The 16,823-nt window shown below is 41.9% G+C and overlaps 1 protein-coding gene across 1 annotated transcript in view; it reads right to left on the reverse strand.

Annotated features, from left to right (window-relative positions):
- The window catches only part of LOC121559651 (glycine receptor subunit beta), a 62,409-nt gene that overhangs the window by 34,274 nt on the left and 11,312 nt on the right, over positions 1–16,823 (reverse strand). The window contains 3 exon segments of the mRNA XM_041872766.2: positions 1,681–1,907; positions 6,740–6,807; positions 9,784–9,890. Of these exon segments, the coding sequence (XP_041728700.2) occupies positions 1,681–1,907; positions 6,740–6,807; positions 9,784–9,890 (402 nt within the window).

The raw sequence follows: 16,823 nt of genomic DNA on the forward strand, positions 1-16,823 counted from the left end.
TAACACCACCAGCTCAGAGACTCTGGAGATACAGAGTCAATGAGTCCTACAGCAGGATTAACACCACCAGCTCAGAGACTCTGGAGATACAGAGTCAATGAGTCCTACAGCAGGATTAACACCACCAGCTCAAAGACTCTGGAGATACAGAGGCAATGAGTCCTACAGCAGGATTAACACCACCAGCTCAGAGACTCTGGAGATACAGAGGCAATGAGTCCTACAGCAGGATTAACACCACCAGCTCAGAGACTGGAGATACAGAGTCAATGAGTCCTACAGCAGGATTAACACCACCAGCTCAGAGACTCTGGAGATACAGAGGCAATGAGTTCTACAGCAGGATTAACACCACCAGCTCAGAGACTCTGGAGATACAGAGGCAATGAGTCCTACAGCAGGATTAACACCACCAGCTCAAAGACTCTGGAGATACAGAGGCAATGAGTCCTACAGCAGGATTAACACCACCAGCTCAGAGTCTGGAGATGTGCTCCAACCACTAATTGTCTATCATGTGGGTGCAGAAAAATAGATCACACATAGAGAAGAAAAATACATGTTATGAATTGATAATTGATCGCCTAGTGTAACAGTTAGTGCAATTAATTGATTATTGAATGTTATCGATAGACACAGATTTGTAGATCCAAACCATACACATGCCTCAACACTCAAACTCAAAAACGAATCGTTTGGGGGACTGCTGCAGTTCCAACGATATTGTGCTTATCTTCCTCGCGACAGTCAAGTGTTCCGCCAAGAGTCGTTCATAAACTAGTCTGGTTGGGGCCGCTTCTAGACCTCGTTTCAAAGCTATCAAGAAAGAATTGTATTTGTATGCCTAGCAATCACAAATGTATAATGTTGGAAGCACACTTTAATAAGTCTCAGTCACAAACAACATAAGCCCCCCATGGTAACCCTAACCCTAACCCCCCATGGTAACCCTAACCCTAACCCCCCATGGTAACCCTAACCCTAACCCCCCATGGTAACCCTAACCCTAACCCCCCATGGTAACCCTAACCCTAACCCCCCATGGTGACCCTAACCCTAACCCCCCATGGTAACCCTAACCCCTAACCCCCATGGCTAACCCTAACCCCCATGGTGACCCCTAACCCTAACCCCCCATGGTAACCCTAACCCCTAACCCCCATGGTAACCCTAACCCCCATGGTGACCCTAACCCTAACCCCCCATGGTGACCCTAACCCTAACCCCCCATGGTGACCCTAACCCCAACCCCCCATGGTAACCCTAACCCCCCATGGTGACCCTAACCCTAACCCCCAATGGTAACCCTAACCCCCCATGGTGACCCTAACCCTAACCCCCCATGGTGAACGAGAGGCTTGTAGAAGATTATTATTTTGAGTTTTTAGTTCGTCGTTCGCCGGTAGGGGGTTCTGCGTGCTCTGGACATTACTGAATCAAATAAACAAAATTAGTCTAAATATTTGTTATTTTGAACGAGTTGATAAGATCTCAGTCATTAACAAGAGTCAAACTTCCTATCACTAGCAGACAGACAGACAGACAGACAGACAGACAGACAGACAGACAGACAGACAGACAGACAGACAGACAGGCAGACAGACAGACAGACAGACAGGCAGACAGGCAGACAGGCAGACAGACAGACAGACAGACAGACAGACAGACAGACATACAGACCTCATGCTGATGAGAATGTCTCCATTCCTGAAGATAAATAACAGGATGTTGTCTTGCGTGACATCATGAAAGTTGGCATGTTTCTCGTTAGCGAAGAACAGGTCTGGTTTCCATAGACACTGGAATATCTTGGGGTCCACTGTCAGCGCTTCTCCTTTAAAGTCTGCCGGGAGCTTCAGCCTCGGGTCGTTCCACCGCTGACGCAGGAAGATGTTCACACGGTAGTCCTAGCAACAACCAATCATTTGTTAGTACACAGTCAATTAACCCCCTGGAGTCAACGTTCGCTCCCCCATGGAGATCTAATTAGCATAATAATACAAATCCCCCCAAAATCTTTCTGTTTAAGTTAGAGATATGTTTTTTTTTTTTTAGGGGGTAGATCAGCTTTAATATTGCAGAAAGATTGTAACTTCCATCAATGTAATTGTCTGCATCACTTCCAATCCCCCATATGTTTTTTTCTCTCGCAAATATATATATATATATATATACATACACATACCTACACACACATACATATACACACACATACATATAAATACATATACATACATATCCTTTAAAAAAATATATTTCCCTTTATTACTTTCCAACCCCACCACCCCTTCCCTAATTGGAGTAAACAGTACCAAAACAAATGATCTAATGATTCTGTCTCTTCGCAGCAAAATCTGCAGAGCTGGGAAGATTGTATCCCCCATATAAATAACATTCTATTGGTAGCAGGGAATTTTATATAATAATTTAAAGTTTTGAATCCGGCGATGTTTTGCGCATCAGTTCATAAACACTATGCCATGGGCTCGGTACATTAAATATCTCTTCCCAACTATTTTGCAATCTATATGGGACGGCTGTCAATCCTTTGGTCCTTAAATGAAACTGGTACACTTTTTTATTTATCACAATTTTATTTAACCAATTATGTTCTATAATGCAGGGCCAACAGACAAGTTCCTTACTTTCTCCCCCTTCCACTTTCCTCTTCCATTTTTGCGGTAACGCTGCAATTATTTGGTTGTAATTTTGGGTAGAGCAGACATTTCCATATGTTTTTGTTAGCTGCATGTGCGACATAACTCCACCAGTCCTACCGATGATATAATTAACGAATTTTATACCTTTAATCAATTAGTATATTTGAGTTTAACCACAATAGTTGTTGCATTATTTGTTCTGTCGTTTCTGGAGGATTAAATTGAAATTGCAACCAACTTTCTATGGCTTGTTTAAGAAATCGTGATATTTGGGAGATTATTTCCTTTTCAAATAACTGAAAGTGAGAGGTTGTAATCTGAATAAAGGGAAAAAAGCGATTATTGAACATTGGGTGAGACAATCTTACTAATTTGCTAGAGAACCAGTTCGGATTTAAGTATAACTTTTGTATGACTGAAGCCTTTAGTGATAGGTCTAATGCTTTAATATTTAATAATTTCTGTCCTCAGAATTCATATTCATTATATAAATAGGCCAGTTTAATTTTGTCTGGCTTGCCGTTTCAAATAAAATGGAAAAAAAATTCTCATGTCATTTAAAAAACTGTCCGCTAGGCATAGGGAAGACCATAAGCAAATAGGTACTAGATACTACTAAAGAGTTAATCAGGGTGATTTTTCCACAAATTGACAGGTATTTACCTTTCCATGGTAGCAACATCTTATCCGTTTTTGATAACTTTCTATTAAAATGTATTGGAGTGAGATAATTTATTTCCTTTGGGATATATATTCCGAGTATATCCACATCACCATCAGACCATTTTATTGGTAAACTACATGGTAATGTAAAAACTATTTTTTTTGTGATCCAATAAGTAATATAGTACATTTGTCATAATTTGGTTGTAATCCACAGAGGTTAGAAAATGTATCTAGATCCTCTATGAGGCTGTGGAGGGATTCAACTTGCGGATTTAAAAGAAAACATGAATAATCAGCATACAATGACACCTTTGTTTTTAAGCCCTGGATTTCTAATCCCTTGATATTATTGTTGCATCTGATTTTAATAGCTAACATCTCGATGGCAATAATAAATAGATATGCCGATAGTGGACAACCTTGTTTTACTCCTCTTGACAGTTTAAAACTTTCTGAGAAATAGCCATTATTTACTATTTTACACCTAGGGTTGCTGTACATGATTTAAACCCATTTTATAAGAGATTCTCCAAAATTGAAATGCTCCAGGCATTTATATAAAAACCCCAGTCGTACTTTATCAAGTGCCTTTTCAAAGTCTGCTATGAATAGCAGGCCTGGTTACCCAGATTTTTCATAGTGTTCTATTGTTTCCAGTACTTGCCTTATGTTATCTCCAATGTGTCGTCCCATGTAAAGATATCTGTTTTTTTGCTACGTCTCAATCCACCACATCCACATCCATGTCCATGTCCACGTCCACCAGATGCCTAAGCTTTGCCATACTTGATGCACATGTGCTTTGCTTTCCAACTGGCTAAATGCTAAATGCTAAATGCTAGTTGGAGTCTATGTGTCACTTCCATTTGTACCACTGCATGGTAAAGCAACGCACGAGTTGATATAAATAAATTAAAAAAACTCAGCAATCTACACACAATACCCCATAATGACCAAGCGAAAACAAGTTTCCAGAATTGTTTGCACATAAAAAATAAAAATAAACGTATTTACATACAGTACCAGTCAAAAGTTTGGACACACCTACTCACTCAAGGGTTTTTCTATATTTTTACTATTTTCTACATTGTAGAATAATAGTGAAGACAAACAAACTATGAAATAACACATATGGAATCATGTAGTAACCAAAAAAAGTGTTAAATCAAAATCGCTGCAAAAGGTACTTCAACAAAGTACTGCGTGAAGGGTCTGAATAATTACGTAAATGTGATATTTCTTTTTTACATTTGCAAAAAAAATTAAAAACCTGTCTTTGCTTTGTCATTATGGGATATTGTGTGCAGATTGATGAGGGGGAAAACAATTTAATCCATTTTAGAATAAGGCTGTAACGTAACTAAATGTGGAAAAAGTCAAGGGGTCTGAATCCTTTCCCAATGCACTGTGGGGGAGTAGTTGAGTGCCCATTTTAGAATAAGGCTGTAACAAGTGAAGGGGTCTGAATCCTTTCCCAATGCACTGTGGGGGAGTAGTTGAGTGCCCATTTTAGAATAAGGCTGTAACAAGTGAAGGGGTCTGAATCCTTTCCCAATGCACTGTGGGGGAGTAGTTGAGTGCCCATTTTAGAATAAGGCTGTAACAAGTGAAGGGGTCTGAATCCTTTCCCAATGCACTGTGGGGGGAGTAGTTGAGTGCCCATTTTAGAATAAGGCTGTAACAAGTGAAGGGGTCTGAATCCTTTCCCAATGCACTGTGGGGGGTAGTTGAGTGCCCATTTTAGAATAAGGCTGTAACAAGTGAAGGGGTCTGAATCCTTTCCCAATGCACTGTGGGGGAGTAGTTGAGTGCCCATTTTAGAATAAGGCTGTAACAAGTGAAGGGGTCTGAATCCTTTCCCAATGCACTGTGGGGGAGTAGTTGAGTGCCCATTTTAGAATAAGGCTGTAACAAGTGAAGGGGTCTGAATCCTTTCCCAATGCACTGTGGGGGAGTAGTTGAGTGCCCATTTCATTTGTTAAATATGGGGGAAATGAAATAATTTCTTGATCTTTCAGATATCTCTCAGATACAGGACAGACACTTCAAAACAAACTTCCTTTTGATTTCTTTCTGGACTATTTGTTTTGCCATTTATGAATGTGTTATTCAATGCGTTTCTACCAACAAGCAGGTGGGGATAACAGCCTGAGCTAGAGAGATATTGAACATGTCCTAAAACACAACAGCTAGCTGTTCTAGCTTTTTTGCCATTTATGAATGTGTTTTTCAATGTTTTTTATGGGTTATAGTAGTAATGACCAAATTCAATATTTTAACTTTAAAAATCCAAGTAAAATATTTAAATGATTCATGGTGTGACCCTCTTAAAACAATTCCATATGTTAGTTTAGTAACTCCCCCCCAACAGCTTAGACTTTAAGAGGTTAAATGAACCATACAACTGTCCCCAGTCACCTTGCTGTGTTTTTATGCAGCATCTCTCTCCTTCAGTTTCCCGAAAAGGCTGCCATCAATCCAAATGTTTTGATTCAGGTAAGTTTTGAAAGACACCATCGGTATCACATCATCTATGCACTTTTTAAAGAATCCGGTGACTGAGTCGGCGTATTCATTGATGTTAACCCCAGAGGCACCCCTGAACATATTCCACGAGATCAAAACAGTCTTGGAGCATGGATTCTGATTGGTCAGACCAACGTTGTACAGACCTCTGATTGGTCAGACCAACGTTGTACAGACCTCTGATTGGTCAGACCAACGTTGTACAGACCGTACCACCAGAACTTCCCTCTTGACTCTGTTTGTAGGCGGGGCGGAGCTAAATGGAGTCGTGGTCAGATGACTCTGTTTGTAGGCGGGGGGGAGCTAAATGGAGTCGTGGTCAGATTTGCCAAAAGTAGGATGGGAGAGGGCCTTATACCCATTTCGAAAAGGTGTGTAGCAGTGGTCAAGTGTAGAATTTTAGCGAGTTGGACAGTCAATGTGTTGAAAGTAATTGGGGAGCACGGACCTCAAATTACTTTTGTTAAAGTCCTCTGCGACAATGAATGCTGCTTCTGGGTACACGGTCTCCAGATGATACAAGTTGAATATGCAAGTGTGTGTTGGTAGCATACAGGCTAATGCTGATAGCATACAGGCTAATGGTGGTACCATACAGGCTAATGGTGGTAGCATAAAGGCTAATGGTGATAGCATACAGGCTAATGGTGGTAGCGTACAGGCTAATGCTGATAGCATACAGGCTAATGGTGGTAGCATACAGGCTAATGGTGGTAGCATACAGGCTAATGGTGGTAGCGTACAGGCTAATGGTGGTAGCATACAGGCTAATGTTAATAGCATACAGGCTAATGTTAAAAGCATATAGGCTAATGTTGATAACGTACAGGCGAATGTTGGTAGCATTGTTAGCATACATAGGTTTTAGCATTAGTAACTCTGCTCACCATGTTGGTTTCCTGGATGGAGCCGAAGCTGTTGATGAACATATTAATCTTGTCTTCCACCGGAACACCTGAAACACACACACACACACACACACAATTACACAGAGTCAACATAAACACCCCAATGCCCGTTTGATTCCAGTGTGTGTGTCTTTGTGTGTGTGTTTGGCATTTCTGTGGTCATGCCAGTCATGTGATCATTCCGCTCCGCTCAACCACACTAGCAGCATATGGCCCTGGTTCTCTCTCCCACACACACACACACACACACACACACACACACACACACACACACACACACACACACACACACACACACACACACACACACACACACACACACACACACACACACACACACACACACACACACACACACACACACACACACACACACACACACACACACACACACACACACACACACACACATACACACACACACACACACACACACACACACACACACACACACACACACACACACACACACACACACCACACACACACACACACACACACACACACACACACACACACACACACACACACACACACCACACACACACACACACACACACACACACACACACACACACACACACACACACACACACACACACACACATTCACACACAGGCTTGCAGCACTTTCAGCTAATTAAGCAAAGGGATTCCTTCTGTCCTCCCCTCTCCTCTCTTCTCCTCCTCCCCCTCCTCTCCTCCCTCTCCTTCTTCTCCTCCTCCCCCTCCTCTTCTCCTCCCCCTCTCCTCTCTTCTCCTCCTCCCCCTCCTCTCCTCCTCCTCCCTCTCCTCCTCCCTCCTCTCCCCCTCTCCTCTCTTCTCCTCCTCCTCTCTTCTCCTCCTCCTCTCCTCTCTTCTCCTCCTCCACCTCCTCTCCTCTCTTTCCTCCTCCTCCCTCCTCTTCCCCTTCCTTCCTTCTCCTCCTCCTTCTCCTCCTCCCCCTCCTCTCCTCCTCCCCCCTCTTCTCCCCCTCTCCTCTCTTCTCCTCCTCCTCTCCTCTCTCTCCTCCTCCTCTCTCCTTCTCCTCCACCTCTCCCCCTCTCCTCTCTTCTCCTCCTCCCCCTCCTCTTCTCCTCCCCCTCTCCTCTCTTCTCCTCCTCCCCCTCCTCTTCTCCTCCCCCTCTCCTCTCTTCTCCTCCTCCTCTCCTCTCTTCTCCTCCTCCTCTCCTCTCTTCTCCTCCACCTCTCCCCCTCTCCTCTCTTCTCCTCCTCCTCTCCTCTCTTCTCCTCCCCCTCTCCTCTCTTCTCCTCCACCTCTCCCCCTCTCCTCTCTTCTCCTCCTCCCCTCCTCTTCTCCTCCCCTCTCTCCTCTCTTCTCCTCCAACTCTCCTCCTCTTTTCTCTCCTCCTCTCCTCCTCTCCTCCTCCTCTCCTCCTCCTCTCCTCCTCTCTTCCTCCTCCCCCTCTCCTCTCTTCTCCTCCACCTCTCCTCCCCTCCTCTCTTCTCCTCCAACTCTCCTCCTCTTCTCTCTCCTCCTCCCCCTCTCCTTCTTCTCTCTTCCTCCTCCCCCTCTCCTCTCTCCTCCTCCCCCTCTCCTCTCTCCTCCTCCACCTCTCCTCCTCTTCTCTCTGTCCCCCTCCTCTCCTCCTCCTCTCCTACTCTTCTCTCTGTCCCCCTCCTATGTATAACAGTTCAATAGAGTCATGGGTTAGGGTTGTTACTGTAAAACAGTTCAATAGAGTCATGGGTTAGGGTTGTTACTGTAAAACAGTTCAATAAAGTCATGGGTTAGGGTTGTTACTGTAAAACAGTTCAATAAAGTCATGGGTTAGGGTTGTTACTGTAAAACAGTTCAATAGAGTCATGGGTTAGGGTTGTTACTGTAAAACAGTTCAATAGAGTCATGGGTTAGGGGTTGTTACTGTAAAACAGTTCAATAGAGTCATGGGTTAGGGTTGTTACTGTAAAACAGTTCAATAGAGTCATGGGTTAGGGTTGTTACTGTAAAACAGTTCAATAGAGTCATGGGTTAGGGTTGTTACTGTAAAACAGTTCAATAAAGTCATGGGTTAGGGTTGTTACTGTAAAACAGTTCAATAGAGTCATGGGTTAGGGTTGTTACTGTAAAACAGTTCAATAGTGTCATGGGTTAGGGTTGTTACTGTAAAACAGTTCCCCCTCCTATGTATAACAGTTCAATAGAGTAATGGGTTAGGGTTGTTACTGTAAAACAGTTCAATAGAGTCATGGGTTAGGGTTGTTACTGTATAACAGTTCAATAGAGTCATGGGTTAGGGTTGTTACTGTAAAACAGTTCAACAGAGTCATGGGTTAGGGTTGTTACTGTAAAACAGTTCAATAAAGTCATGGGTTAGGGTTGTTACTGTAAAACAGTTCAATAGGGTCATGGGTTAGGGTTGTTACTGTAAAACAGTTCAATAGAGTCATGGGTTAGGGTTGTTACTGTAAAACAGTTCAATAGAGTCATGGGTTAGGGTTGTAAAGTGGTTATCCCACTGGCTATAGGGTGAATGCATCAATTTGTGAGTCGCTCTGGACAAGAGCGTCTGCTAAATGACGTAAATGTGCCCTTGAGCAAGGCACTTAACCCTAATTGCTCCTGTAAGTCGCTCTGGATAAGAGTGTCTGCTAAATGACTAAAATGTAAATGTAAATGTAAAATGTTACTGTAAAACAGTTCAATAGTGTCATGGGTTAGGGTTGTTACTGTAAAACAGTTCAATAGAGTCATGGGTTAGGGTTGTTACTGTAAAACAGTTCAATAGAGTCATGGGTTAGGGTTGTTACTGTAAAACAGTTCAATAGAGTCATGGGTTAGGGTTGTTACTGTAAAACAGTTCAATAGAGTCATGGGTTAGGGTTGTTACTGTAAAACAGTTCAATAGAGTCATGGGTTAGGGTTGTTACTGTAAAACAGTTCAATAGAGTCATGGGTTAGGGTTGTTACTGTAAAACAGTTCAATAGAGTCATGGGTTAGGGTTGTTACTGTAAAACAGTTCAATCCCAGTGCGACACTTCAACCACAAGGCTATTGAGTTGGTTTTGTATGTGTAACTAACCTTTAAAGTTGGGTCGTATCCGAGAGTCATATGTCACCATTAGCCTGTTGAGGATGTTGCTGGTGGAGTTGGCTGGTACCTGCGCTATCTCCTCTGCAGACAGCTGGCTATAACACAAACACACACAGACACTTACTACTACAGCTGTCTATAACACAAACACACACAGACAGCTGGCTATAACACAAACACACACAGACAGCTGTCTATAACACAAACACACACAGACAGCTGTCTATAACACAAACACACACAGACAGCTGGCTATAACACAAACACACACAGACACTACTACTACAGCTGGCTATAACACAAACACACACAGACAGCTGTCTATAACACAAACACACACAGACAGCTGGCTATAACACAAACACACACAGACAGCTGGCTATAACACAAACACACACAGACAGCTGGCTATAACACAAACACACACAGACAGCTGGCTATAACACAAACACACACAGACAGCTGGCTATAACACAAACACACACAGACAGCTGGCTATAACACAAACACACACAGACACTTACTACTACAGCTGTCTATAACACAAACACACACAGACAGCTGTCTATAACACAAACACACACAGACAGCTGTCTATAACACAAACACACACAGACAGCTGTCTATAACACAAACACACACAGACACTACTACTACAGCTGTCTATAACACAAACACACACAGACAGCTGTCTATAACACAAACACACACAGACACTACTACTACAGCTGTCTATAACACAAACACACACAGACAGCTGTCTATAACACAAACACACACAGACAGCTGTCTATAACACAAACACACACAGACACTACTACTACAGCTGTCTATAACACAAACACACACAGACAGCTGTCTATAACACAAACACACACAGACACTACTACTACAGCTGTCTATAACACAAACACACACAGACAGCTGTCTATAACACAAACACACACAGACACTTACTACTACAGCTGTCTATAACACAAACACACACAGACAGCTGGCTATAACACAAACACACAGAGACACTACTACTACAGCTGGCTATAACACAAACACACACAGACACTACTACTACAGCTGGCTATAACACAAACACACACAGACACTACTACTACAGCTGGCTATAACACAAACACACACAGACAGCTGTCTATAACACAAACACACACAGACACTACTACTACAGCTGGCTATAACACAAACACACACAAACACTACTACTACAGCTGTCTATAACACAAACACACACAGACACTACTACTACAGCTGTCTATAACACAAACACACACAGACACTACTACTACAGCTGTCTATAACACAAACACACACAGACACTACTACTACAGCTGTCTATAACACAAACACACACAGACACTACTACTACAGCTGTCTATAACACAAACACACACAGACACTACTACTACAGCTGTCTATAACACAAACACACACAGACACTACTACTACAGCTGTCTATAACACAAACACACACAGACACTACTACTACAGCTGTCTATAACACAAACACACACAGACACTACTACTACAGCTGTCTATAACACAAACACACACAGACAGCTGTCTATAACACAAACACACACAGACACTACTACTACAGCTGTCTATAACACAAACACACACAGACACTACTACTACAGCTGTCTATAACACAAACACACACAGACACTACTACTACAGCTGTCTATAACACAAACACACACAGACAGCTGTCTATAACACAAACACACACAGACACTACTACTACAGCTGTCTATAACACAAACACACACAGACAGCTGTCTATAACACAAACACACACAGACACTACTACTACAGCTGTCTATAACACAAACACACACAGACACTACTACTACAGCTGTCTATAACACAAACACACACAGACACTACTACTACAGCTGTCTATAACACAAACACACACAGACACTACTACTACAGCTGTCTATAACACAAACACACACAGACACTACTACTACAGCTGTCTATAACACAAACACACACAGACACTACTACTACAGCTGTCTATAACACAAACACACACAGACACTACTACTACAGCTGGCTATAACAAACACACACAGACACTACTACTACAGCTGTCTATAACACAAACACACACAGACACTACTACTACAGCTGTCTATAACACAAACACACACAGACACTACTACTACAGCTGTCTATAACACAAACACACACAGACACTACTACTACAGCTGGCTATAACACAAACACACACAGACACTACTACTACAGCTGTCTATAACACAAACACACACAGACAGCTGTCTATAACACAAACACACACAGACACTACTACTACAGCTGTCTATAACACAAACACACACAGACACTACTACTACAGCTGTCTATAACACAAACACACACAGACACTACTACTACAGCTGTCTATAACACAAACACACACAGACACTACTACTACAGCTGTCTATAACACAAACACACACAGACAGCTGTCTATAACACAAACACACACAGACACTACTACTACAGCTGGCTATAACACAAACACACACAGACACTACTACTACAGCTGTCTATAACACAAACACACACAGACACTACTACTACAGCTGGCTATAACACAAACACACACAGACAGCTGTCTATAACACAAACACACACAGACACTACTACTACAGCTGTCTATAACACAAACACACACAGACAGCTGTCTATAACACAAACACACACAGACACTACTACTACAGCTGTCTATAACACAAACACACACAGACACTACTACTACAGCTGTCTATAACACAAACACACACAGACACTACTACTACAGCTGTCTATAACACAAACACACACAGACACTACTACTACAGCTGTCTATAACACAAACACACACAGACACTACTACTACAGCTGTCTATAACACAAACACACACAGACACTACTACTACAGCTGTCTATAACACAAACACACACAGACACTACTACTACAGCTGGCTATAACACAAACACACACAGACACTACTACTACAGCTGTCTATAACACAAACACACACAGACACTACTACTACAGCTGTCTATAACACAAACACACACAGACAGCTGTCTATAACACAAACACACACAGACACTACTACTACAGCTGGCTATAACACAAACACACACAGACAGCTGTCTATAACACAAACACACACAGACACTACTACTACAGCTGTCTATAACACAAACACACACAGACACTACTACTACAGCTGTCTATAACACAAACACACACAGACACTACTACTACAGCTGTCTATAACACAAACACACACAGACACTACTACTACAGCTGGCTATAACACAAATACACACAGACACTACTACTACATCTGTCTATAACACAAACACACACAGACACTACTACTACAGCTGGCTATAACACAAACACACACAGACAGCTGGCTATAACACAAACACACACAGACACTACTACTACAGCTGTCTATAACACAAACACACACAGACACCTACACCGTCTATAACACACACACACAGACACTACTACTACAGCTGTCTATAACACAAACACACACAGACACTACTACTACAGCTGTCTATAACACAAACACACACAGACACTACTACTACAGCTGTCTATAACACAAACACACACAGACAAAACAGCTGTCTATAACACAAACACACACAGACACACTACACAGCTGTCTATAACACAAACACACACAGACACTACTACTACAGCTGTCTATAACACAAACACACACAGACACTACTACTACAGCTGTCTATAACACAAACACACACAGACACTACTACTACAGCTGTCTATAACACAAACACACACAGACACTACTACTACAGCTGTCTATAACACAAACACACACAGACACTACTACTACAGTTCTGATAACACAACACACACAGACAGCTGTCTATAACACAAACACACACAGACACTACTACTACAGCTGTCTATAACACAAACACACACAGACACTACTACTACAGCTGTCTATAACACAAACACACACAGACACTACTACTACAGCTGTCTATAACACAAACACACACAGACACTACTACTACAGCTGTCTATAACACAAACACACACAGACACTACTACTACAGCTGTCTATAACACAAACACACACAGAAACTACTACTACAGCTGTCTATAACACAAACACACACAGAAACAGCTGTCTATAACACAAACACACACAGACACTACTACTACAGCTGTCTATAACACAAACACACACAGACACTTCTATACAGGTCATAACACAGACACTACTACTACAGCTGTCTATAACACAAACACACACAGACACTACTACTACAGCTGTCTATAACACAAACACACACAGACAGCTGTCTATAACACAAACACACACAGACACTACTACTACAGCTGTCTATAACACAAACACACACAGACACTACTACTACAGCTGTCTATAACACAAACACACACAGACACTACTACTACAGCTGTCTATAACACAAACACACACAGACACTACTACTACAGCTGTCTATAACACAAACACACACAGACACTACTACTACAGCTGTCTATAACACAAACACACACAGACACTACTACTACAGCTGTCTATAACACAAACACACACAGACACTACTACTACAGCTGTCTATAACACAAACACACACAGACACTACTACTACAGCTGTCTATAACACAAACACACACAGACACTACTACTACAGCTGTCTATAACACAAACACACACAGACACTACTACTACAGCTGTCTATAACACAAACACACACAGACACTACTACTACAGCTGTCTATAACACAAACACACACAGACACTACTACTACAGCTGTCTATAACACAAACACACACAGACACTACTACTACAGCTGGCTATAACACAAACACACACAGACACTACTACTACAGCTGTCTATAACACAAACACACACAGACAGCTGTCTATAACACAAACACACACAGACACTACTACTACAGCTGTCTATAACACAAACACACACAGACACTACTACTACAGCTGTCTATAACACAAACACACACAGACACTACTACTACAGCTGGCTATAACACAAACACACACAGACAGCTGTCTATAACACAAACACACACAGACACTACTACTACAGCTGTCTATAACACAAACACACACAGACAGCTGTCTATAACACAAACACACACAGACACTACTACTACAGCTGTCTATAACACAAACACACACAGACACTACTACTACAGCTGTCTATAACACAAACACACACAGACACTACTACTACAGCTGTCTATAACACAAACACACACAGACACTACTACTACAGCTGTCTATAACACAAACACACACAGACACTACTACTACAGCTGTCTATAACACAAACACACACAGACACTACTACTACAGCTGTCTATAACACAAACACACACAGACACTACTACTACAGCTGTCTATAACACAAACACACACAGACACTACTACTACAGCTGTCTATAACACAAACACACACAGACAGCTGTCTATAACACAAACACACACAGACACTACTACTACAGCTGTCTATAACACAAACACACACAGACAGCTGTCTATAACACAAACACACACAGACACTACTACTACAGCTGTCTATAACACAAACACACACAGACACTACTACTACAGCTGTCTATAACACAAACACACACAGACACTACTACTACAGCTGTCTATAACACAAACACACACAGACACTACTACTACAGCTGGCTATAACACAAATACACACAGACACTACTACTACATCTGTCTATAACACAAACACACACAGACACTACTACTACAGCTGGCTATAACACAAACACACACAGACAGCTGGCTATAACACAAACACACACAGACACTACTACTACAGCTGTCTATAACACAAACACACACAGACACTACTACTACAGCTGTCTATAACACAAACACACACAGACACTACTACTACAGCTGTCTATAACACAAACACACACAGACACTACTACTACAGCTGTCTATAACACAAACACACACAGACACTACTACTACAGCTGTCTATAACACAAACACACACAGACAGCTGTCTATAACACAAACACACACAGACACTACTACTACAGCTGTCTATAACACAAACACACACAGACACTACTACTACAGCTGTCTATAACACAAACACACACAGACACTACTACTACAGCTGTCTATAACACAAACACACACAGACACTACTACTACAGCTGTCTATAACACAAACACACACAGACACTACTACTACAGCTGTCTATAACACAAACACACACAGACACTACTACACAGCTGTCTATAACACAAACACACACAGACACTACTACTACAGCTGTCTATAACACAAACACACACAGACACTACTACTACAGCTGTCTATAACACAAACACACACAGACACTACTACTACAGCTGTCTATAACACAAACACACACAGACACTACTACTACAGCTGTCTATAACACAAACACACACAGACAGCTGTCTATAACACAAACACACACAGACACTACTACTACAGCTGTCTATAACACAAACACACACAGACACTACTACTACAGCTGTCTATAACACAAACACACACAGCACTACTACAGCTGTCTATAACACAAACACACACAGACACTACTACTACAGCTGTCTATAACACAAACACACACAGACACTACTACTACAGCTGTCTATAACACAAACACACACAGACACTACTACTACAGCTGTCTATAACACAAACACACACAGACACTACTACTACAGCTGTCTATAACACAAACACACACAGACACTACTACTACAGCTGTCTATAACACAAACACACACAGACACTACTACTACAGCTGTCTATAACACAAACACACACAGACACTACTACTACAGCTGTCTATAACACAAACACACACAGACACTACTACTACAGCTGTCTATAACACAAACACACACAGACACTACTACTACAGCTGTCTATAAAAACACACACAGACACTACTACT

Source organism: Coregonus clupeaformis, unplaced genomic scaffold (assembly GCF_020615455.1).
Source record: "Coregonus clupeaformis isolate EN_2021a unplaced genomic scaffold, ASM2061545v1 scaf2476, whole genome shotgun sequence".
Lineage (NCBI taxonomy): Eukaryota > Metazoa > Chordata > Actinopteri > Salmoniformes > Salmonidae > Coregonus > Coregonus clupeaformis.